Here is a 24,988-nt window from a genome sequence, read left to right as displayed (position 1 = left end):
CCCTCTGGCCCTCCAGGAAGCAGGGGGGAGGTCAGACGGTGAAAGCCAGATAGGATGGCTACTAAGAATTCCAGGGTGGGCCAACGCTTGCTAACTCATTTGTCGCTGGCCATTTTAAATGCCAGCCTCCTTCTAAAGTCCCCTCTGGCTGCGTGCTTGGCTCTGGCTTCTGGGGATTACTGACGGCCTGGGGGGTGGGGTGATAGTTAAAGTAATTTTTCCCTACCTCTAGAAGGCACCAGCCTTGCACAAGGGAAATACATTTCAGATAATTTTCACTGTTGAATTAAGTGAAATGGTTTTGGTTTTGAGCATGCATAACAAAGAAACAAAATGGCTACAACCTAAAAGCACCAGCTACTACAATACTCTCATGCCAGAGATGGGACGAGGGGAGGGGGGGGGAACGGCCACCCTCTGGAGGAACGTCACAGCAGGCAGGTTCCCTCCCTAGGGGGCCTCTGCAAAAGCAGCCTGTAGTTTTGAGATTTAAACTTGAGGAAACGGCGCTAGGCACATGGTTTGTTACTGGCCTGCATGTGCATCCACCCAGTGGCTGTCAAAAGGATATGATGAGCACTGAGCTGAATGTGGCCCCCTCACGCCATCAGTGTTTCCAGGCAAGACACCTGCCCATTTGTCATTAAAGGGGCAGCAGGCAGCTGCACATTGATACAGTTTGGAAGAGAAAAAAAAAACTGCAGCCCACTGCTGTTCTTCAGTAGAAATGGAATTAGGTTGAGAAGATGAGCTCATCATTGCATTACACTGAGGTTGTAGGGTGGTACCTCTAAACTGGGTATATATAACCACTCAGACCACAGCTACAACCCACCCCTCTCAGAACAGCACTCCTTAAATTCCCTTCCACCTAAAGAAATACCCGTCTCCCCTATCTTCTTGACCCCAGAAGCAGGCAGGTTTCCAGCTAATCACAATGAATAGGCATGGAAAATCTGTATGCACTGGAGCATATACAAATGTATCTCATGCATACTAAATTGTGAGTATGCCAGGGATCCCTGCTCTAACCATTGACCCATAGCTAGATGCCCTAACAACTCTCTAGCTGTCTGCTCATCTTGTATATCTACTATGTCTATCTCTTGGGGTCAGCCATGCCAGCCCTAACATCGAGTAGCCGGATTCCTAATCTCCTTGCCCCAACCCACCCACCAGTAGAATGCATCCAGTCTGTGAAAAGACAAAAGTGTTTGGGTTATACATTGAATATCTAAAACTGTTCTGCTAGAAATCACATCACCCCTATTATTACACAGAGGAAGTGAGTACAGTACTCTTGCTACTGGATACGTGTCATCTTTCCCCTCCAGTGCTCGGGTCTTGTCCTCCATGGTGCTCAACAGACTAGTGTAGCAGGAATTAATACTACAATTCTCAGCTTAAGCAGAATTGTTTACAGCCTTAAAAACCAAACCAAAAAAAATAAAAAACCCAGCAGCTGGCACATGCAATGGTAGGCTTTTACATTTACAAACAAACTTACACCAGAGATGAGGAAGCATGACTAGGGCTCGACCTGAGCTAATCTTGTCCATTGGAAAGGAAGTGACCTAAGGGTTCTTACTGGGCATGACAGCACAATCAAAAGGCAGGTGAAAAGAAAATCAAATCTAGCAGATGACGATGCATCAAGGCAAGCGCCAGCTGAGCCTTTATTGTATTCTGATGCCCAACACAGACATAGCAGTGGGGCGGAAGGCCTAACCCTCCCCCTCTTCAGTGAAGAAAGGCAAATCTACCAGCATTGGCGCTCACTGAAATCTTTGAAGAAGAGAACGCAGCTATGTTGTAAGCTTGTAATGTGAAAACCATTTATAAAATTATAGTGTGAGAATTACTTCCAAGCATTTCACTGTCTTTTGTCTCTTTAGCTAGGCAATACGGGAAAAATCCCCCCCAAATGCTCCTTAAATCCCACCTCCCTTCTACTACGAAGAGAGAAAGCCAGAGTGCCATAGACTTACTTTCTTCAGAGGAGGAGCAGAGACCCAAGGCCTGCTCAGCCATTTAAAGTCGCTCCAATCTATCAGAAGGATCCCTTGCCACTCCCACAGATAGTCTTGCCAGTGCTGGAAAAGAGGCAAATGTGACAGACCTGCCCTCCCTAAATCTGAGTATTTAGCAGCTCCTGCAATGACAGGATTTGTTAACCCCACCAGTGACTCATGTTTCATCCATTAAATGTACCCTCCCACCCCAGCCTAGCTTGAATACCAACACAGATACCAAATGCTGAACAGCACTGCGCTTCAGAAGGGGCCAATTTTGGACCTCGAGAGCACCACTCGGGTCTGCATAAACTGTAATTATGGGAGCATGATCAGGTGGCTTATGGCTCAGAAAGGAAGATTGGTTCTTACCTACTAATTTTTGTTCCTATAATGCTTGGGTTTTGCCTCCCCTCCAGCAGATGGAGACAGAGAAAATTTTACTGACACTGCTACATAACACAAGGTGCCACCTGCAGTATTGACCTGTACCCAAGCCAAAAAATAGAACAAATACCAATACAATAACTAGAGGGGAGGAGTAGCCTAGTCGTTAGAGCAGTGGGCTATGAACCAGGAGACCAGGGTTTGAGTCCCGCTGTCACTCCTTGTGACCTTGGGCAGGTCACTTCACCCTCCATTGCCTCAGGTACAAACTTAGATTGTAAGCCCTCTGGGGATAGGGAAATACCTACAATACCTGAATGTAATTCACTTTGAAGCCCTGAACGAGCAGTGGAAAAACTAGAAAAGAGAACAGTGCCCACACCGAAACCCGTGTAGGACTAAGAAAAAAAACCTATGCCATTCTTCTGCATAATCATAAGTTGAGCAGACTCTCCTAACTTCTCCTTTCTTCCGGGGCGTGAGACTCTGGCCTGATCTGTGACACTACAGGACTGAAAATTAGCAGGTAAGAACCAATTTTCCTTTCCCTGTACATGCCCAAATCAGTCCAGATTTCTGGGATGTACCAAAGCTTCCCTAAACAGGGTGGGACCTCGAGAGTCCTGCTCGAAGCACACTATCAACAAAGGCCATGGCCTCTGGGGCCTGGACATCCAAACGATAGTGCCTGGTGAAAGTGTGCAGAGATTTCGAAGCAGCAAAAACGTGAACATTCTGCGCAGGAAGCCGCATGAGAACAGGTAGAATGAGCCTTTAACCCCTCCAGACCAGGGCGACCTTGACAGATGTATGCAGAACTAATAGCCTCTTTCAACCACCGAGCAGTTGTGGCTTTTGATGCCTTATGACCCTTTTTTTGCACCACCCCATAGCACAAAAAGATCCAATAAACGGAAGCTATTAGTAACCTTCACGTTCACGCCCACGCATCACAACTCTTTGGCCTGAGACACAGAAGGATCCAAACTGGGTTCATTCCACTGACTGGTTCAAGTGGAATGACGACACTACCTTCGACAGAAAGGAAGGAACCGTCCTTAAGGAGACCCCGGTATCTGAAAATCTCAAAACAAGGCCTGAAGTTCCGAAATCCAACGACCCAAATAAATCGCCACCAAAAAAGCCACCTTGAAAGTGAGATCCTTCATAATAGCCCGCTTCAATGGTTCAAATGGTGCCATACAAAAGCTCTTAAGGATGACCTTAAGGCTCCAGGAAGGGCAAGGTTTCCTAACCGGAGGACGCAAATGCTTTGCTCCTGGGAGAAAACGTACCATGTCTGGAAGAGCCGCTAAAGACTCTCCTCGAACCTTCTCTCAAAGACAGCCTAAAGCCGCCACCTGAACCCTGAGGGAACTGAAGGACAAACCCTTGACCAGGCCATTCTGCAGAAAAGCCAAAACATGAGCCACTGAGGCTCGCATAGGATCAACCCCTTGCTCCGAAAACTCTCCATACTCTCACATAGGCCAAGGAGGTGGACATCTTTCTAGTCTGCAAAAGAGTAGCGATGACTCCTTCAGAATAATCCTTATTCCTTAATTGCTCCCTCTCAAAAGCCAAGCCACTAGACAGAAGCAATCTGATCAAAAAACATGGGGTCTTGACATAGAAGATGCGGCAGATGAGCTAGGTGCAATGGACCATCCACTGCCAGGTTGGCAAACCAAGGACGCCTTGGCCACTCTGGCGCTACCAGAATTGTGTCACTTGGATGGATCTTTATGAGACGCAAGACCTTGCCCACTAGAGGCCATGGCAGAAATACATACAGAAGAACATCCTTCGGCCAAGGCAGAACTAAGGCATAGACTCCTTCTGCTCCTCACTCCCTTCTTCAACTGAAGAACAGAGGGGCCTTGGCATTGCGGAAAGTTGCCATCAGATCTATGTGTGGTCTGTCCCATCTGCAACTGATAAGGCGCACTGCTTTCTCTGACAACTCCCACTCTTCGGGGTCCAGCTGTTATCGGCTCAGATAATCTGCTTGCATGTTTTCCATTTCCATTTATTAAAACTTATTAAACACCTAACACAAAAAGGTCTAGGCAATTTACAACATGCATACATAATATCATTAAAACAACATGACAAAAGAAAACAACGCATCAAGTTTCATAGAAACCAGTCTCAACAATATTATGTAAACACATACTACAATTATAATCAGACAAAAATAAGTCCTGAATCATACCTAAAAAGGTATGAAAATCTGTCACAGTCATAGATTCTAGAAAATACTAAAGACCCGATGGAGCAGAAAATCTTTCAAAAGCCTCTTGAATTTCTTTACATTATCCAAGGAACGCAACTCAAAAGGAATGAGATTCCATAAAGATGTAGCAACAATTGAAAATGATGTCTCTCTCGTATAGAATTGGCGAGCTTGCCACATAGAAGGAACATCAAGCAAATTTAGTTGAGAAGATCTCAAACCTAGTTGGTTTGTAAATACGCAGCAATACATTTGTCCATGCCCACTATGTGGGAGGCTAACAGCACTAGATGCTGCTCCGCCCAGTTGATTAGTTACCGGGCTTCCTGAGCCACCACTCGATTTTTGGTGCCACCTGGCAGATGACGTAAGCCACAGTCATTGCATCGTCCGACTAGACTTTCAATGGCTTCCCCCTCAATAGGGGCAGGAACTCCTGTAGGGCCAAACACACTGCTCTCATCTCTAAATGACTGATGGACCATAAGTCCTCCTCCATCAACCATTGCCCCTGTACGGACTAGTCCTGGCACACCGCTCCCCAACTGGAGAGACTGGCATCCAGACTGGGACTTCCAGATCCATACCTTGTCTCAACTTTTCTGGAACTAGCCATCATGAAAGACTGAACCAGGAAATTCTGTAAGAGGAAGTAGCAGGTGAAACTGCTCCAATGAGTCCCATCGGGATAGTAAAGCCAACTGTAGAGGCCACATATGAGCAAATGCCCATGGGACCAATTCCAAAGTAGAAGCCATAGACCTGAGAACCTGCAAGTAATCACAAACCTTGGGTACCTGCTTCTCCAACAATCCGAGAACCTGAGCTTATAATTTGGAAATCCACTTCTCAGTGAGAAAAACCTTTCCCAGTTTTATATCAAAATGCACCCCCAGAAATTCCAAAACCTGGGAAGGAGAAAGTTGACTCTTGAACAGATTGACTATCTATCCCAATGATCTCAAGGGCCAGAGGACTAAGTCCACTGCCTCTCCACAAAGGCTTCTCTGATTTTGCCTGAACCAGCCAGTCATCCAGCTAGGGGTGAACCCAGACCCCGTCCCTCTGGAGAGCTGCAGCTACCACGACCATCACCTTGGTGAAAGTTCTAGGTACTGTTGCCAGACTGAAGGGCAGGATGCAAAACTGAAAATGTTCCCCCAGGACCATGATTCTCAGATTTCTTTGATGATTGGGCTGAATCCCTATGTGCTTCGGTCAAATCCAGAGACGCCAGGTACTCTCCTTTGTGTACTGATGCAATCACAGTACACAGGGTTTTCATTTGAAAACAGGACACTTTTAGAGCCATGTTCACCCTTTTTAAATCCAGAATTGGGTGGAGCATGCCCTCTTTCTTGGGGTCTATGAAGTAAATGGAATAGCGGCCTGTCTTCTGCTCCTGCAGGGAAACCGGAACAATGGCTCCCAGCCTCCAAAGATGAAAGATGGTTTCCAACACTGCTAACTTCTTTTCCTGGTAAGTATACAGGGAGACTATGAACAGGTCTCTAAGTGGGCGAGCAAATTCTAAAGCGTAACCTTGTTCTATTACGCTTAAGATCCACTGGTTTGACGGGATCTTGACCTACTCCTCGTAGAAAAGAGACAACCGACCCCCTATCACAGGAACCAAGGAGTGGATCAGGCTTGCCTCGTTGAGAGGATTTGGCTCCGGCGCCACTCTGGAAGGAGCCATCTCTACCTGATTTTCACCCATGAAAGGACAGATTCCAGGACAGCTGCCTTTCTGAGGACTGCCTTTGGGTATGGTACCACTTGAAGCTCTGAAAGGACAAAACCACCTATTACCTTGGAAGCGAGAGTGTGGGGGAAAAAGACCTCCTTCCCTTTCAGTTTATTTTCAGGCAATTTGTGAATCTTATTCTCCCTGTGAAGTTAATCATCTCTTCCAAGTCCTGCCCAAACAGCAACTTTCCTTTGAAGGGCAACACTCCCAATTGTCACTTGGATGAAACATCTGCTCACCAATTCCTCAACCAGAGGAGTCTAAAGGCTGATACCGCCAACATCAAAGTTCTGGTTGAGGTCTGCCAACAGGAATGGGAGAGGGGTCCAGCTGGGGTTCTATCTGGACAGGGGCAAGCGAGGATGTAGACTGTGCCTGTACAAAGGCCTGTAGCTCCTGGAAAAATTCCACTCAAGAAAAGACTGCCAGGTCCATGTCTAGCCCAGGGGGAACTGGTGTGGGCCCAGATGAGTTTCCCTCTACCATGGAAGACCCAGCCAAGGGGTTACTCAGATCAGAAGTACTTCCAGTTAAGGCTGCCAATCCATCATCTGAAGGGGAGAAGCTGGGCTCAGCAAAGTCCGAGGAGGCCAAATCCCTTTGGGCTTCCTCACAGTGCTGACACAAGTTGGAATCCAAGTCAGACTGGGAAGCCCTAATATGACAAGCAGCACAGAGAGCCAGGTGCTTAGGTTTCTGGACTGCTCGTGCCATTGGTGGCAGTAACTGTGCATTTGATCGGCTTATGCTTAAAAATTTATGAACACAAATTTAGAGCGCCTAGGCGGGGCATGGTGAGGCGCATGCAGATCCCATGCGCCCAGCTTTTCCTGTATCCTGTGCTTACTTTACTGTGTGCTCGGCGCGTACCGATGTCCTATGGAGAGCAATAAGACACGCGACAAGATGGTGCCACCGCGGCCTACCATGCAGACGCCAACCAAGTTTAATGCCTAACCCACCGGGAGGACCGCTCAAACCGCTCGTAAGCCCACTTCCCTATGCCCCAGTGGGATCGGGAATGACGTTGGTACGGTGCGCCGAGCAAGGAGACCTTTAGATATCACCGCAGGAGAGTGAGGATCAATCTTTTCTCCAATTAAAAAGTAGAATTTCTTCTTCCAAAAAGGTACAGTGATCCCCATAGGGAAAGCTTTGAAACCGGACTCAGTCTCCATCTGCTAGCAGGGAAGCATATAACCCATTGATCCTTAGCCCATCTGCCAAATGCTAGGAAAATGAAATTTGCAGATGGAAAGATTCCCCCATTACATGCAGTACACATATACAACCAGCAGATGTCAGCAGTACATTCAGTTCCACACAGCAAGTTGCTAACCCGACTGGGAAAGGTTTAGACTACAGATACATAATTATAATGCAGAATATTTATAGAAATCACTTTATTACTTTTTTCTAATCAATTGTATAGCCTAAAACAAAAAGCAGTGCACAGAAGAATCAAGCCCTCCCCAGCAGAGATGAGAACCCTTCAACGAAGAAGGATAGAGAGGTTCTTGTAGCGGTGCAACCTCTGGACACCGACTGGCTCCACTGGCGCAGGACAGGCTGGATCCAGTCCTGGTTTCACATCTAGCAGTTTTTGTGCCTTATGAGGAGAGTAAAAGGAGGACTGGATCACCCCATCCCAAAAACAAAAATCCACAAAATAGGCAGTGAAAGGTGAATTTTAAAACTGGCACGTGGGCGCAAGGCTACTTTATAACATATGTGCATATATGTGCTTATGTTATAAAATTGCCTGGGTGCGGGCACAAATGCACCCAGTTTTAAGTGGACGCGCACTTATAAGCGCAAAAGCTGCTTCTCCTGCATAAGTGGGGAAATTTTTAAAAGGAATAGGTGCCAATGCCATTGCCTGTTTTACCAGGTCCTCCCAGTTTGCCCAATGACTTTTTTTTTTTTTTTTTTTTTTACTTACACATCATCCATACCAGAATTAGTGACATCAGAGATGAGCGCGCCGCTGCATTTACACATGTATCCGGATGGCTTTTAAAATTGGGCGCCCATGAGCCTGACATATTCGCGCCTCCCCCAATTGATGCGTGCGTCAGGCTTTTAAAGTTCGCCTTTAAAAGGTTGTAAAGTCATTCCGATATTCCTTTCACTGACTCGTTCCCTGGGCAGTCACTTTTTATTGTAAACTAGTCCATAATTTTATATCATCTTCCTCCAACCCCAAAAACAAATACGTACTCCCAATTTAATTATGCTACATTTTCCGCATGGGAAACCAATTTAAGCCCTAAAAGTAGTTTTGAAGGGAAAATAACCCCCAAAATACAAGACAAATCAGCAGCTCTGAATTAAACAACCCTCCAATAAGGTGATCACAGCGAGACGTCAAGCTTTCACCAAGCAGTACTTTTCTCGGTAAATATCCGTTTGATCAAAGACTAATATGCAAACGGCAAAAACCATGCAAATTCGGAGCTTATCTGATGTCCACCAACCACAAGGGCATGGTCCATCTTCTGCTGAACACAGAAAATCCCTTTATCTTTCCAAGGCAACCTTCAGGTCACGGCTTTGCAAAGGCTTACAGAAGAGGCTGGCTTACGTGGCTGCTTGTTGTTGTTGGGAGTTCCTCCTTGCACGCCAGGTCAGCCATATGGGTGCAGGGAGGACCCCCAGCATGCAGCAGAGGTGCTGGAGATCACAGCAGGAGGAGGGGGGAGGAGCAACAGTGGGCCTGTGGGGGAGGGAACTCTGGTTTGGCCTTTTAAGGGCATTCAAATGGCGCTATTGAGGCACGCAATGGCAGTGGCTGCACCTGGAGCCTGGTGCTTTTTTTTTTGGGCAGAGGGTGCAGTGAACGTGTCGTTTTACACCACTGGATGGCAAAGCAGTGCAATAGAGCAAAAACGTTCTGGGAGGGCACATGTTCACGAAGGGCACCAAGTCCCAGAAACCGCCGTGCCCCCCCCACAAGCACCAGCATGGCAGGAGCACTCTCTGCAAACCAATGGATTGAAAAAAATACAGACCAGTGTCCTTCAGCCTTCAGCCCCTTTTGATTCACCTGAACTGCAAAAGACTGAGGTTCAGGAGGAGGGGGGGAGGGAGAATTTAATCACCTTTCCGTATAAACAATGGATTTCATACAAACAAGGAGCAAAACTGTCCTCGGGGCTTCACACAAAGCGCCACTCTGGGATTGGGGGGGAAAAGGTGGACCCTGGACACCCCAAACCTCACAACACATCCAGTTGCTGTCGCTTCGTAGAAACGTTTTCATCCCAACGCAAGACTTTGCTTCTGATACATCTCTCTCCGGTAAGGCTGCACTTGTAACCAGCGGGGCAGCAGTGACGCCTGTCCTTACAGCAAATGCCCTGCGGAGGGAGAACGCAGAGTTACGGGGAATACACACACGGCTCGTAAAGGTCTCTTCATTCTCCGTGTGCCAATAAGAATTTGAACTCCCAGGCACTCAGCTAGCCTGAACCCGCCCCCCGCCCCCCCTCCCTTCTCTGCAAAGCTGCTTAGAGAACAATCAACCAGAGCAGATCTTGGGGGGGGGGGGGGGGAGAGCGGGAGGACGTGTGACTTAACTCCTTCCCCACCCCCCATTCCCTACTCTGCTAGGAGGCATGTGCTTTGCAAGATCTCCTTCCAACACCAGCGCATCGCCGGACCCCCCCCACCTCGTGGGACAAAACAGACAACGAGGGAACATTTCCAGCCGGCAAAAAAACTCCGAAGGCCAGACTTTCCGGCTCTTTTCCCTGGACTGCTAGTCATCAGCCGATACTAGCTTCCCCTCGTTATTAGGCAGACATGGCCGGGGTCCGATTTCCAGTGATGCACCAAAACGCAAGAGAATGCAGGAGGTACAGAGCGGATGCCCGGCTGCTCTAGCAGCGCTTGCAGGCCTGGGCGCTGGAGAGGGGCCGAGGCTGCCGAGCGTCCCGTGTCCTTGTGGCGCACACAGACTGGACAGTGGAAAGGGTGAAGGGATAACCTGCAGGCCTCAGTAGAAGCCTCGGCACCCTTACACTGCCTTCTACTTTTATGGGATTGGGGCATGCAGGAGGCGGGGGCTGGGAGATTTACCTAGTCATAGGGGCAGCAGGCCCAGCCCGCACTGGTCTGGCAGCAGGTTTGCGCTGTCTTGCAATAGTGCAGGCTGTCGCATTTCACGTCGCGCTCGGCTGCATCCGCAGGTGGCGGCAGCAGCACGCCCGAACGGTCCAGCCCCCAGGAGAGGGCCAGGGCCTGCTTGTCACAGGTCTGTGCTTCCAGGTTGCAGGTGTAGCCTTTGGGGCAGCAGTGCAGGTGGTCCTCACAGCACACAGCCTGCACCGGAGGAGAGAACAGCAAGAACAAGTTCAGGGATGGATTCTGCTAAGAAGCCTTCTGGTTCCAGGGGTTGTGGGGGGGGGGGGGGGACAAAAGAACAGAATATTAAAGCAATGCCACAGGATCCTCAGACTCGGGTGACAAGGACCAGCTGCTCTCAGGTCAAAAGAACAGATCGCTCAGGAGAGAGGCTCATGCAAAGGAAGAGTAAGGACAGCAGTTTTAGTACAGGGTCCTCTTATTTTAGCAGTCAGGGCCTAAACTGAAAAAAAAAAAGGTGGTAACAAGGACACGGGGAGGGGGAGCCAGAGGTCCTATGCATGGGACTTACACTGGGTAGCTGACAGCAGGCCCACTCCCCCGATGACGTCCTGCAGCAGGTCTGTCCATCTGCACAGCTGGCCTCGTCGTCACATTTCACGTCCGTGCTGCGCGTGCTCTTCCTCACTTGTGTCAGCGACCTGGCGGTCCAGGGAATGGACAGACCTCCCTGCTCACAGCTTCCCTTTGCAGTGTTACAGGTGTAGCCCTTGGGACAGCAGTGGACGTGGTCGCTGCAGCAGACGGCCTGGGGAGGATTCAAACAACTGTAAAACCCTCACCTTGCGAAGTCACAGTGCCAGAAAGTATAGAACAGGATGGCAAAGAAAGCCCACACAGTCTGCCTCTTCACGTCTGCTAAGCTTTGTAGTCCCCGTCCCTCTCCCTCAGAGATCCACTGGGTGTGGGCCACAGCCTCTCGAATTCTGGCACTATCCTTGCCTTCACAGAGAGGCTGTTTGCATGCATCCACCACTCTTTCTATAAAAAAAATATATATATTTCCTTAGATTACTTCTGGATCTATCCCTTTCACTCTCATCCCTTGTTCCAGAACTTTCTGTGCACTGATACTTTGGAGGTATTGAAAATGTCTCTATCATATCTCCCCTATCTTGCCTTTCCTCTAGGCTGCACATGTTTAGATCTTTAAGTCTGTCCCCTAATGCTTTATAATGAAGACCACTGCCCATTTTAGTAGCTGCCCTTTGGAACAACTGTCCAGTTTATATCCTTTAAGAACGTGTAATCTCCAGAACCATATACAGTATTCCATATGTATATGGAATACTGCCTCTCTTTTTCTGCTAGCTGTTCCTCTCCTTATGTACCCAACCATCCTTTTTGCTTTTGCCATCATCTCACCTACCCGTTTGGCCACCTTAAGACCAGATATCACCCCCAGATCCATTTCCTGTTTTGCGTGCATAATTTCACTCCCTTACACTGTACTGCTCCCCTCATTTTTTGAAACCCAAAGACATGGCCCTACATTTTTTTTTAGCATTAAATCTTCACTTCCAAACTCTAGACCCATTCCTCAAGCCTATCACTAGGTCCCTCTTTTGTAGAGTTGGTGTCGTTAGGAAAATGGCAACGCTTTCTCCATAGCTCTTCCACAGTTTCAGTTACAAAAAAATGTTAAGCAGAAAGTGACCAAAGGCCTGATCCCTGTGGCACACCACTGGTAGCTCCCCTCTCCTTGGAGTGAGCTCCATTTACCACTACCCTTTGTGGCTTCCCACTCAACCAGTTTCTAACCCCAGTCAATCACTTTAGTTTATTTATAAATCATTTATGTGGAAATCCAAGTTCACCATCTCTAATTCTCTCCTGTGATCTAACTCTTTGGTGCCCAGTCATCAGATGTCTGCCTTGGATCCTGGATTCCAGATACTGCAGAAACTTCTGTTTTAGCAGAGACTCCATTCATTTTCTCACCATCAAGGTCAGACTAAGTGGCCTACAGTTCCCGGCCTCCTCCTTACTTCCAGTAAGGCCTCACCATAACTCCTCTATGAAGTCTCTACAAATAAAAGTCTTGGCATTTTTAGTCCTGACTGAAGGCACTAAGCCAGTATTAATTCGGAGTGACTAAACCATGCTTTAGCTTTCTGTGCATACAGCACAAATGATGTCTAGTTGACAACCCTCCAAGGAACCAAGTGCAGAGGATCCAGATGTGGCTTTCCCCTCCCCCCCACTCCCAAACCTTAAGACACAGTAAGCTGTTAGCATTTCCAAAGTCCTGGCAGTTCCTGCTTCCCCTTTGATTACTTAGTTTTCATAATGGTGGAAGCAGCCAGGAAGGGGGAGCCTTCAAAAAACATCCTGTCTGTTCATTGGTAGAGTAAAGGGGCAGTGCTGCAGGTGGGCTTAATAAAAAAAAAAGACACCCTTGATGTTTGTGTCCAACTAGTTGGAGTCAACATTGCTTGTTCCCATCTCCTTTCACAGTCAAGCACACGTTCCTTTCATACGGTAGTAGTAAACTGCCCATACTTCAAAGACACCCCCCACCCCCTATAGCCCCAGATATAAAATTCGTTTTGATGTAGTCACATGACTGCTGTGAGGTCTAACAGTTTAGGTGTAGAAATATTCCTCATATGGTCAATAGCAACGAAGACTACCAATGACTGTAGCCAATAAAATGTTTACAAAAAAAAAAGTAAGAGGGCTGGCCCAGTGGCGTAAGGCAGCACTGTGCAAGCCATGTGTCCCAAACAGGCCTTCCACCCCTTGGGTCAGCTGCAGAGGCAGCGTTCACAGCCCCTGGGAGTGAGGAGGGAATCATGATCATCATTAAGAGCGACACCTGCTGGCTGAATTTAAAGTCCCCGATATAGGATTCTAGAACGGAGCCCTGCTCCAATGACCAGACTAGGAACAGCAGGAGGGAGGGTCTATCCACAGAGGGGAGGATATCCGTGGCTAATTGTGAATGAAGGCTCAGGATGCAAGGATCATGACACTGGTTCCAATTGTGCTTAACTAAAATGAAAGGGAGAATCCACTGGGTCAAAAGCCCAGAACAGAACAAAGAGCTGTGAAGAAAAACCCTGGGGACCTGACATTCGAAGGTCTATCTACAAAAAAATTAAGTCGCCCAAGCCAAGATTGTTAGCTGATACAATCTACCATTTTTTTTTTAGATGGATTAATAGATCAACACAGGCATTCTCTTCCATCCAGTCCTTGATCAGAGAATTAAGGAAACAGCTCCACTGCCAGCAGTTAAAATCCAAGGCCGAACCTTCCTAGGAGAAGCACTGGTGAGGTCACATGATCTTCTCTCACCTCCGGCAGGGGACAGCAGGCCCACTCCCCTGACGCCATCCTGCAACAGGTCTGGCCGTCCGCACAGCTTGCTGTGTCGTCGCACTTCACGTCCTTGCCGCTCACGCTCTCCCTCCCTTGTGCTGGGGTCTTGGCAGTCCATGGAATAGAGAGAATGCCCTGGTCACAGCTTCCCACTGCGGTGTTACAGGTATAACCATTGGGACAACAGTGGACGTGGTCACTGCAGCATACGGCCTGGGAAGGATTCACCATAAAAAGGAAACAACGGTTAAAACTCCCAGCTTGTAAAATCTCCATGAAAAAAAAAAGTCTGCATATAGCAGGACCTCAGCAAAACCCCCAGAATTCCCTCAAAAGCTAGCATAGAAAGTGCTGAAACAATTTACAATGTTTTCCCCTATCTCCTGTTTGTTTCTTAGCCTGACTATAATCCAAACCCCATATATGCTGCTTTGTTCTCTTACCTGGCCCCAAACAAACTGTACCCCAATCCTTATGTTAAGGGTAACTATATATAAACATACACAATCCACTGAACACAACACAAGTATATTGTTTTACATATTGCCTATCAAATAAATCTATCCAGGAATTAGCTATTAAGATCCCTTCCCCTTATTTCGTTGGACTTGATATTACACGTTTACAGATTAAGCCCCAAACAGAATACAACAATAAAATCCAGCATAGACAGCTACTTCATTACCATCACAAACCATCAGGAACGCACAAGCAATAAATCCCAGAAATGGTCCTCCTTCAAACTGTATCGACCCTTGAAGTTTCCAATATTATATCTGCCATGATCATCTCGAGCTGTCTGTTAAATATCTGTAGACCCCACTATTCCCAGGGCAGAAAAGGACCACGTCTCCATTTTTAATTGCTCTTGCTAATCTATCCTGGTCAGAAGGCTACATGCCAGGTTCCTTTAAAAAGGTAGCAAATTCAACCCCTTTTAAAGAAGCCCAAATTTAGATCTTACAGATTTGGCTAATTATAAACCTATATCATCACTGCCATTTGTATCCAAGCTAATGAAATCTGTTGTCCTAAAACAGCTCTGATTTTGTGGATGAGCATCACATATTGCACCAATTTCAATTTAGCTTTAGAAAGTCTCAGTATAGAAATTCTGCTTTCTCTTTAGAATTCATTAAGGCGAGGTTTAGATAGTAATCAAGTTACATGTTGGTTGTGCTAGATATTACATCTGCATTTGATATGATCAACCATGAGATCCATCTTTACTATTCTAGGTTCGGTATAGCAATGGTTTGAATCGTATCTCCATGGCAGAATGCAAAGAGTCAATGGGGAGATTTCCTCGGACTGGTAGCAGATAAAGATGGGAGTCCCACAGGGGTCAGCTCTTTCCGCATTATTTAACATTTATTTGGCTACCATCTACAAGCTATTAGCTGGCTTCTGTGAAGGCTTCTATCTGTATACTAACCATTTTACAGTTCTACATCCCTATTTCTAAGTCTTGGTATGATATGATCATAATGCTGTCTTCTCTGCATGATCTTTATAAAGAGCTGGCTTACTCATAATAAGCTAGCTTTAAATGTGGCCAAGACTGATTGTGGTGATCCGCAACAAGGAGACAACTGTGATACCACCAACTGTAAAGATTGGAGACATTGAGGTCAAAATTCTCTCTCAATCTAAAAGTTTTGGAGTAATCATTGATACCAAATGATCTATGGCTCCCCAAGTTAAGGCAGTACTTACAGGAATGAAAATTAGCAGGTAAGAACCAATTTTCTTTTAATACCACAGATCAGTCCAGACAAGTGAGTGTGTTTTGCATCCCTACCAGTAGGAGGCAGAGAAGAAAAACTTTTCAGGCACTGCTACATAACTGAGTGTGCCACCTGCAATCCCTCAATATTGATCTGTACCCAAGCCAAGATGTCCAATCCAATAAACCAAAATAACTCTGGACAAGCAGAGAAAGTTGGAGCTCCCTAAAACTAGGACCCCGTGTCTCAAAACATGGATTATACTAACTAGCAACTCTAAGACATAACCTATGACGATTTTAGTAATTCTGCATATGATTACACACGGTCTTAGCAACATTCAGAAGCGAGGAAGTCTTTCGAAAAGGGGATGGGTCTCTGGAATGAAAATTAACAGGTAAGAACCAGTTTTCATTTCCTGTTCATATCCCAGATCAGTCTAGACAAGTGGGATGTACCCAAGCCCCTCTATACTGGGCGGGAACTCGAAAGACCCACGTGCAACACACTCTCCCCAAAAACCGTTTCCTCGGGCACCCGCACATCCAAGTGGTAATGTTTGGAATAAGTGTGAAGTGTGTCGCTGCACGACAAATCTCTTGCAGAGAAATCAGTTGGCACTCCACCCAGGAGGTTGCCTGTGCCCTAGTGGAATGAGTCCGCAACCCCTCCAGAACAGACTGACCCTTATAGATATAGGCTGAACTTATCGCTTCCTTCAGCCATCTTGCAATCATGCTCTTGGAAGTTTAGTTCCCTTCTTTGCTCCTCAGAACAGGACAAAAAGATGACCTGATTTCTGAAAGACATTTGTCACCTTAAGATACCGCAAAAGAATTTGCCACACATCCAATATGTGAAGCTCCCTCACTAGAGGAGCATCTGATGACAAATGTGGGAAAGCTGGCAGCTCCACCATCTGGTTGAGTGGAAATGAGGAAACAACCTTAGGCAAAAAGGAAGGAACCATACGCAATGACACACCAACTTCCGAAAAGTGTAGGAAAGGGTCCCTACACGATAATGCTTGAAGTTCTAAATTCCTCCCCTAGCTGAGCAAATGGCCACTAAGAAAATGGACTTCAAGGTAAGGTCCCTCAAAGAAGCCCTTCCAATCGGTTCAAAGGGAGGACCACAAAGAACCAGAAGGCCCAGATTAAGGTTCCAGGCCAGCCCTATCTTCTGGATTGGAGGACGCAAGTATTTCACCCCCTTCAGAAAACACACATCCGGATGAGACACCAATGGTCTTCCCTGCAACTTGCCTTGAAGCACCCTAAGGCTGCCACCTGAACTTGGAGGGAATTATAGACCAATCCGCTTTGCAAAAAGGCTAAAACTTAAGGAACATCTACATGCAATGGTTGCAGCTCATTCTGCAAACACCATGACTCAAACACTCTCCAAACCAGGATATAAGCCAAAGACAGGGAAGGCCTCCTTGCCTGAAGCAAAGTTGCAATCACTGACTCAGAGTATCCTTTCAAGTGAAAACATCACCTTCAAAAGACAAGTCACTAGACAAAAGCAATCCGGCCTGACTGAAAAGATGGGCCCCTGTTGCAACAACCCATGCAGATGGGTCAAGCAAATGGGACCGTCCACAAATTTGTTTGTTAGATAATTTAATATACTGGCACAGCTATTCTCTTCCACCTAGTCCTTGACCAGAGGAGGAAACAGGAAACCACTCCATTGTCAACGATTAAAATCCAAGGCCCAACCTTCCTGACAGCTCAGGAGAAACATTGGGAAGGTCACATGACCTTAATCTCACCTCTGTCAGGGGGCAGCAGGCCCACTCCCCCGACGCTGTCCTGCAGCAGGTCTGTCCATCCGCACAGCTGGTCTCCTCATCGCACTTCACATCCTTGCCGTGCACGCTCTCTCTCGCTTGTGCTGGGGTCTTGACGGTCCAGGGGATGGATAGTGCACTCTGCTCACAGCTTCCCGCTGCGGTGTTACAGGTGTAGCCCTTGGGGCAACAGTGGACATGGTCGCTGCAACACACGGCCTGGGGAGGATTCATTACAAAAAGTGAACTGCTGTAAAACAATCAGCTTGTAAAATCAGAATGACAAAGTGTCTGCATACAGTAAGGCCTCATCATAACCCCTTTATCTTATTTAATACATTTTTAGACCACATAAATAAATAAATGTGCTAGCAAATTATTTATTTAATTCCATAGGAACTAAATGCAGGGTGGAAGGGGCTAGGGAAGAAGGCTCAGATTATGTGTTACTGTTAAGAATGTGTCAGCTCTTGACTTCAGAGCTGTCTAAGCCTTTTTCAATACCCTCCCTTCCAATGTATTATCAAGCCCGAATAATTCTCATTCGGAGGACAGGAAAAACACAAATCATCGTCTAACAAAATGTTCAGTCCTCAAGTGGCAAGAGCATAATAAGTATGCGGAGACCCAAGCATAATCGCAAGAAAAATAAAATTGTACAATAAATTTCCAGTATCAAAAAGAAAAAAGATGTCCTCAAACTACAACTCACACTTTAAGCCTTTCACACAGTTGAATAAAAAGATTCCTGTTCTTGATGATTATTAGAGGTATGCACAGATTTATTTATTTTTTTTAGAACATCCCCAAATAAACGAAAAAAAAATTTTTGTCATATGTGTAAATATATATATATTTATTTTAAAATGTTTGTATACCGCTTTTACAAACAGTAGATCAAAACAGTTTACAAGATTTCTATACATGAATAATGTATGGGTTCAACATACATAATTAAGAAACACGAATAATCAAATTGAGATCAAAATAAAATAGTTCCAAAATTAAGACAACAGTCACTACCTGGGAAAAAAGGTCCTTAGAGTCCTTGTGGACAATAGGTTGAAATCTTCAGCTCAGTGTGTGGTGTCGATTATAAAAGCAAATAGAATGTTAGGAATGATCCAAAAAGGAATAGAGAATAAAACAGAAAGTATATCTCCTCTGTACTGAGCCATGGTTCAACTGCACCTTGAGGACTGTGTGCAGCTGTGGTCGCCCCATCTCACAGACATAGGGGAACTAGAAAAGGTACAGAGGAAGGCGCCAACAATGATAAAAGAGGATGAAACAGCTCCCTTATGGAGAGACTATGCAGGTTAGGAAAGGAAAGTGCTGAGAGAGGCCATGATAGATGTTTTTAAAATCATGAGTGGGGTGGAACGAGTAAATAATGCTTAAGCTGCATTTCCCGATTCGTAGCAGAGGACAACAGGTAGCCCTGAGAAATCCCCAAAGATAAAAAAAAAAAGAAAAAAATATCTTGATTTTTTAAATCCTGGCTGAAGCTTACTTCTGAGGATCTCTGAAATCACCTCAGGAAATCTTGACTGGGGGCAGGACCCTTGGGTATCACCGCAGGAGAACGGGGCTTGTTTTGGAGGTAAGTTTTTCTTTGTTTCTTCTTTAAATTTGGAGTTTGGTTTTCTAACGCTGTGCAAGCGTGTGTGAAATCCCGAACTGCTATGGAGACGGAAAAAACTGAAGAATAGAGCCTCGTGCACGGGTATATGTAGTGCTGAATTCAGATTGAAATCTGACTCCATCTCCAACTGCTATCAGGAGCACACTATACCCATTGGTCCTGAGTCCATCTGCTACACGCTAGGAAATAAACCATTGGTATTTCCAGAACACCAGCCTGCCAGAGTCCTCGCTCTCCTGCATCTCTTTTTGACCTTGTTTTAGGGTCACTTCTTGATCCAATTTAAAAAACAAAAAACTGTAGAGATGTGTGTTCTTATCACAGGGTATTTGAGGGTGCCTGGCACCAGATCCCAACCCTGGTTTTTATTAGGCAGGAAGACTAAAAAACAGGTGGAAAACAGCCATGTTAAAAAAATAAAATTTAAAAATACAACATTTATCCTTCAAGAGTCCCTTAATCTCACCTCTAGTAGGGGACAGCAGGCCCAGTACCCTGACTCCGTCTTGCAGCAGGTCTGTCCATCTGCACAGCTGGCCTTGTCATCGCACTTCACATCCTTGCCGCGCACGCTCTCTCTCGCTTGAGCTGGGGTTTTGGCAGTCCAGGGGATGGACAGTGCGCTCTGCTCACAGCTTCCCGCCGCGGTGTTACAGGTGTAGCCCTTGGCACAACAGTGGACATGGTCGCTGCAACACACGGCCTTCAATGCAAGAAGCAAACCGTAAAACTCCCAGCTTGTAAAATCACAAAAAGACAAACTCTGCATATGAGGTCTTCACCTTAAGAAGTCCCTACAGATAAAACATCTTGGTGTTTTTAGCCCTGGCTGAAGTTGGCATAAATTCAGAGTGGTTAAAGCCATAACTTTGCTGCTGAATGCACAGAAAGCCAAGACATCTGGGTGACAACACTTCATTAACCTAATGCAGAAAGCACAGTTGCTTACCTGTAACAGGTGTTCTCCTAGGACAGCAGGATGTTAATCCTCACATGTGGATGACATCATCCGATGGAGCCAAGCACGGAAAACATTTGTCAAAGTTTCTAGAAGCTTTGACTGGTACACTGAGCAGGCCCAGCAGGCCTCTATCCATGCATCCATGTGAGGTTCCCCTTCAATCTCGTAACAAAGAAAAAAAATTTAAGCAAAAAATAAAAACAAAATGGAAGGAGAACTCAACTCCGCAGGGAGGCAGGCGGGATTCTTGAGAACTAACATCCTTCTTTCCTATGAGAACACCTGTTACAGGTAAGCAACTGTGTTTTCTCCTAGGACAAGCAAGATGGTAGTCCTCACATGTGAGTGAATACCTCCAAGCTGTCCTGTTAGCAGGTGAGACCAACAATTACCGAACAAAGTGCCAATGGGAACAACAACTGCGGTGCTGTTGGTCAGCAGGGGATTGCCTGGCTTCAACCAGGGGTTCTAGGCAGGAAGAGTTGGGTTCAGATCTGGAAGAGATTGTGTAAGATGAACTGGCTGAAGGCACTGTCCTGTTGACCATCTTTATCTAAGCAGAGTGGGCCACGAATGTGTGAAAGGAACTCCACGTTGCTGAGTGAAAGTTTCGATGACGGGAACCGCTCGCAGATGAGCCACCAACGTCGCCATGGCCCGCACAGAGTGAGCTTTGATTCGGCCTGCCAGCTGAAGGTCCGCATGCGCATAGCAGAAAGCGATGCAATCCACAAGCTAGTTGGATAAAGTTTGTTTACCACCGCCACTCCCAGCCTATTGGTATCGAAGGACACAAAGGGCTGAGTGGGCTGCCTGTGACAGGCTGTGCATTCTAAATAGAAAACCAAGGCCCTCTTGCAGTCCAAAGTATGAAGAGCCCGTACCCTTGTGTGGGAATGAGGCCTGGGAAAGAAGGTGGGTAAAACAATGGACTGATTGATGTGGAAATCAGTCACCACCTTAAGCAGGAACTTAGGGTGCGTACGCAAGACCACACGATCATGAAAAATCCTTGTGTATAGGGGGTACGTAACCAAGGCCCGAAGCTCACTGACTCTACGAGCCGAAGTAATCGCCACTAGGAATATAACTTTCCAGGGAGGAACTTCGGGTCACAGGAACGCAATGGCTTGAAGGGAGGATGCATGAGCCATGCCATGCCAATGCTGAAGTCCCAGGATGCAGCAGGAAGCCGAAGAGGGGGCTTCAATTGAAGCAGGCCCCTCAAAAACCAACCCACTAAAGACTGCACCGTTATGGTTGTGCCAGCAATACCTCGATGGTATGCCCTAACAGAGCTAAGATGGACCCGGACTAAGCTGGTTTGAAGCCCAGACTCAGAAAGGTACCATAAGTAGTCCAACAGCTTGGGAAGGGGGCATATGAATGGATCCAAGGCATGCCGCGCACACCAGGTGGAGAATCTTCTCCATTTCAAACTATGTCTTCCTGGTGGAAAGCTTTCTAGAAGCCACCAGCACCTGGGAGACACTGTCCAAGAGGTCCAGGGGCTGAAGAACTAGGCGCTCAACATCCACTCCATCAGAGCTAATGCCCGGAGGTTCGGATGGTGCAAGGTGCTCTGGTTCTGAGTTATCAGATCAGGCATGGTCCCCAACCGAATGGAGACCCTGATCGACAGATCCCAAAGGAGAGGGAACCAGAGCTGTCAGGGCCAATAAGACGCCATGAGGATTATGGTCCTTCTGTCCTGTTGAAGCTTCAGCAGGGTACGCATGTAGCAGACCCTTCCCCCACTGAAGGAAGAAAGCGTTGCAGGCCAGATGTCCGCCCCCTGGCAACAGGGAGCAAAAACTGCTTACCTTGTAACTGTACAGGGAGGCAAAGAGTTCCACATCTAGGGTTCCCCACCAATGAAAATTCTGGCCGTTACCTCCAAATTTAGGGACCACTAGTGTGGCTGAAAAGAGCGGCTCAGCTGGTCCAAAAGCATGTTCAGAGTCCCAGGCAGGTACGATGCTCGCAGTGACATCCCCTGTGACAGGGCCCAGGACCGCCTCGTGACGGAGGAAGAATGATCCTGTGCCTCCCTGTTTGTTGACATACCACATTGCAACTCGGTTGTAGGTCCGGATCAGGACTTTCTTGTGCGACAACTGGTCCCCTGAACGCCCAGAGGATGTAACGGATCACCCGAAGCTCCAAAACGTTTGACAGCAGGCTTCATGAGCGGTCCAGAGACCTTGCGTGTGAAGGCTGCCCACATGAGCTCCCCCAGCTCTGAGGAGAGGTATTGGTGGTGAGGGCTACTTGAGGCGGGACAGCCTGGAAGGGTATTCCCCGCTCCAAATTGGAGGGGTTTCCCCACCAGGACAAAGATGCCCTCAGAGGTTCCATGACTGAGACAGATCTCGAGATCCTAGGAGGCCTGTTGCCACTGCGACCGCAAGGTCCATTGTGCCCTTCGCGTGCACAAGTGGGCGAGAGGGGTAACATGGATAGAAGCTGTCATGAGGCCTAACAAACAGAGCAGAAGGTGTGCACTCACCTGCCGGTTGCTGCGCACAAAGGTTACCAATGAGGCGAGGGCAAGAGCCCGATCACGGGGTAGAAACGTTTTCACTTGCGCTTTGTCCAGCCTGGCTCTTATAAAATCCAGTTGGGGAGACTGGCAGAGATGAGACTTTGGGTAGTTGATTACAAACCCCAAGGATTGCAGAATCTGCACTGTCAGGGATAAAGCGCTCAGCATCCCTGTGCGGGAGTTGCTCTTGATCAACCAGTCATCTAAGTACAGGAAGTTGTGCACCACACTGCGACTGAGGTACGCAGCCACCACCGCTAGGCATTGGGTGAAGACACGAAGGGCTGAGGCCAACCCAAAGGGCAGTACCTTGTACTGGTAGTGAGCCTTCCCCCATCACGAAGCGGAGGCATTTTCTGTGGCCGGGAAAGATAGTTATATGAGCGTAAGCTTCCTTGAGATTGAGGGTGCAGAGCCAGTCTCCTCTTTTGAGGAGGGGTATCAGAGAACCCAGAGAAACTATCTTGAACTTTTCTCTTAAGAGAAATTTGTTCAACGCCCTGAGGTGGCGCAAGCCTCTATTTCTCTTCGGAATGAGGAAATACCTCAAATAGAACCCTCGGCCTTGCTGAGGGCAAGGAAAAGGCTCTACCACTCTTGCTGTGACAAGGGCGGAGAGTTCTGTCCAAAGCATGACCTGCTGGGTGGACGAATCCCACGACGGTCATGGGGAGAGTTCTCTGGAAGCAGTCTGAAACTGAGTCGGTACCCCTGACAGACTATAGTAAGGACCCACTGGTCCGAAGTGATGGCCCTCCAGTGGTAGGCAAGGCCGATGAGCCTGCCTCCTACTGGGGGATCCGGTGCCAGGGGTACGTTTGACTGACTCGTGCTCCCTCGCCGCCAGTTAAAAGCCCATAGCCAGGGCTTGCTGGGGTGCTGGTTGAGGCCTAAGTTCTCACTGTTGATGGGAGCAGCCCCTGGAGCTGGTGCGTGGCGTGCAAGCTCGAGAGGCGGGGGGACATTTCCTCTGCCTGTAAAAGGGCTTCCTGGAATTTGGCCTGGAAGATTTCCTGACAGAGGAAGAAGTGTCTGATGTGTTAGCTGAGAGCTGTTGGAGGGTTTTGTGGTGGTCCTTCAACCGAGCCACTGCATCCCGGGCCTTATTCTCAAAAAGGTTGCCACCTGTGAATGGGAGGTCAGCCAGCTTCTCCTGCACCTCTGGATGGAGGTTAGAAGCCCGGAGCCAGGCCATTCTATGGGCGCCGATGCCCACAGCGGCTACTTGGGCCGTAGTCTCAAACATATTGTAGGTGGACCTCGCCTCGTGCTTGCCAGCCTCTAGACCCTGTTACTGCTGTGGCAAGCTCTCTGCGAGGTCCTGGACCCATTTCCACAGGTTCCGGTTGTATTGGGTCATATACAACTGGTAGGCGGCAATACGGGCGATGAGCATAGCGCCCTGAAAGACCTTTCTGCCCAGAGCATTGAGCTCTCTATGTTCCCCGTCCCAGAGGGGAAGAGGCATGGATGAGGGAGGTGCCGCCTCTCGAATCCCAAGGCCTGCTGTTCCATAGGTGGCATCGGCCTTCCTATTGGCTGGAGATATGGAGATTGGGTGTTCCCACATCAGAAGGAGAAGGTCCTTAAAGATGTCGTAGATGGGAACCACCATGATTTCCTTAGGAGCACTGATAAACTGGAGTACTTCCAGCATCTTATGTCACACATCCTCCTCCATAAGAAGTTGGAAGGTAATAGCCTCGGCCATGGCCTTAACGAACCATGCAAAGGAAAGATCCTCTGGGGGGGACTGACGCCTTTCCTCAAGCAAGGAAGGCTCAGATAGGGGGTCGAGTATTTGGATGAAGACTCCGAGGAATCCCCCCCCCTCCATGGGTCATAAGGGCCTTCTTCCTCACTAAGGCCATTGCAGGGCTAGCAAGGGTGAGGCCTGGGAAGGATCCTAGCCCTGGGCTCCTAAGGCTTCAAAGGCACAGAGTGCCCCATGGGAATTGACGGTTCCCCTGGCAACGGGGGGGTCTGAGAGCCATGGGAGGCCAGAGGGCCCGGGCAAAGGCTCATGGAACCAAGGCCTCGGGAATGCGGCACCGGCCACATCTTCCTCCTCCTCTGATCCAATGATAGGGATCGCTCCCAAGGGGGGCATTGGGGCCACTGGGGAACCGAAGGTCCCTCGGGCACTGGCTGCATTGGGAGGTTGCTGAGAAGGATGTCCAGATGCTCAAGTAGGGGCGCCAAGATAGATGGCGCAGGTTCTAGCACAGTTATGGGGGCCTGTGGCGGGGGCAGCTTGATGCTCCGCAGAGTTCGGAGTAACGCACTCTGCGGTCCAACTCCTCCTGAAAGTCCAGTGAAGCCAGGCCTGAGGGAGGGAGACGAGGTGTCACTGGTGCTTCCTCGGTCCTCCGAGGAGGCAAGGTGGTTGGCACCGATGTTGGCAGGGAACGCCTGGGACTCCTGGGTATATCGGAGGACGGGACCTCTGGGCCACAGGGT

General features: G+C 47.8%; 1 protein-coding gene across 3 annotated transcripts in view; it reads right to left on the bottom strand.

Annotated features, from left to right (window-relative positions):
* Window positions 1–8,265: 8,265 nt before the first annotated feature.
* GRN (granulin precursor) overlaps window positions 8,266–24,988 on the bottom strand; it is a 46,059-nt gene continuing 29,336 nt past the window's right edge. Inside the window, exons 11-16 of one of the 3 annotated variants that reach the window (XM_029572889.1) lie at window positions 19,489–19,725; window positions 17,360–17,596; window positions 13,832–14,068; window positions 11,043–11,279; window positions 10,466–10,708; window positions 9,608–9,744 (exon numbers count right to left, since the gene is read on the bottom strand). In XM_029572889.1, the coding sequence (XP_029428749.1) occupies window positions 10,466–10,708; window positions 11,043–11,279; window positions 13,832–14,068; window positions 17,360–17,596; window positions 19,489–19,725 (1,191 nt within the window). In that variant the 3' untranslated portion in view covers window positions 9,608–9,744. Of the gene's footprint in view, window positions 9,745–10,465; window positions 10,709–11,042; window positions 11,280–13,831; window positions 14,069–17,359; window positions 17,597–19,488; window positions 19,726–24,988 lie in introns of all 3 variants that reach the window. The other 2 variants (XM_029572890.1, XM_029572891.1) reach the window with 2 other exon arrangements.

Source organism: Rhinatrema bivittatum, chromosome 12, assembly GCF_901001135.1.
Source record: "Rhinatrema bivittatum chromosome 12, aRhiBiv1.1, whole genome shotgun sequence".
NCBI lineage: Eukaryota > Metazoa > Chordata > Amphibia > Gymnophiona > Rhinatrematidae > Rhinatrema > Rhinatrema bivittatum.
This window is presented reverse-complemented; position numbering and strand designations above follow the sequence as displayed.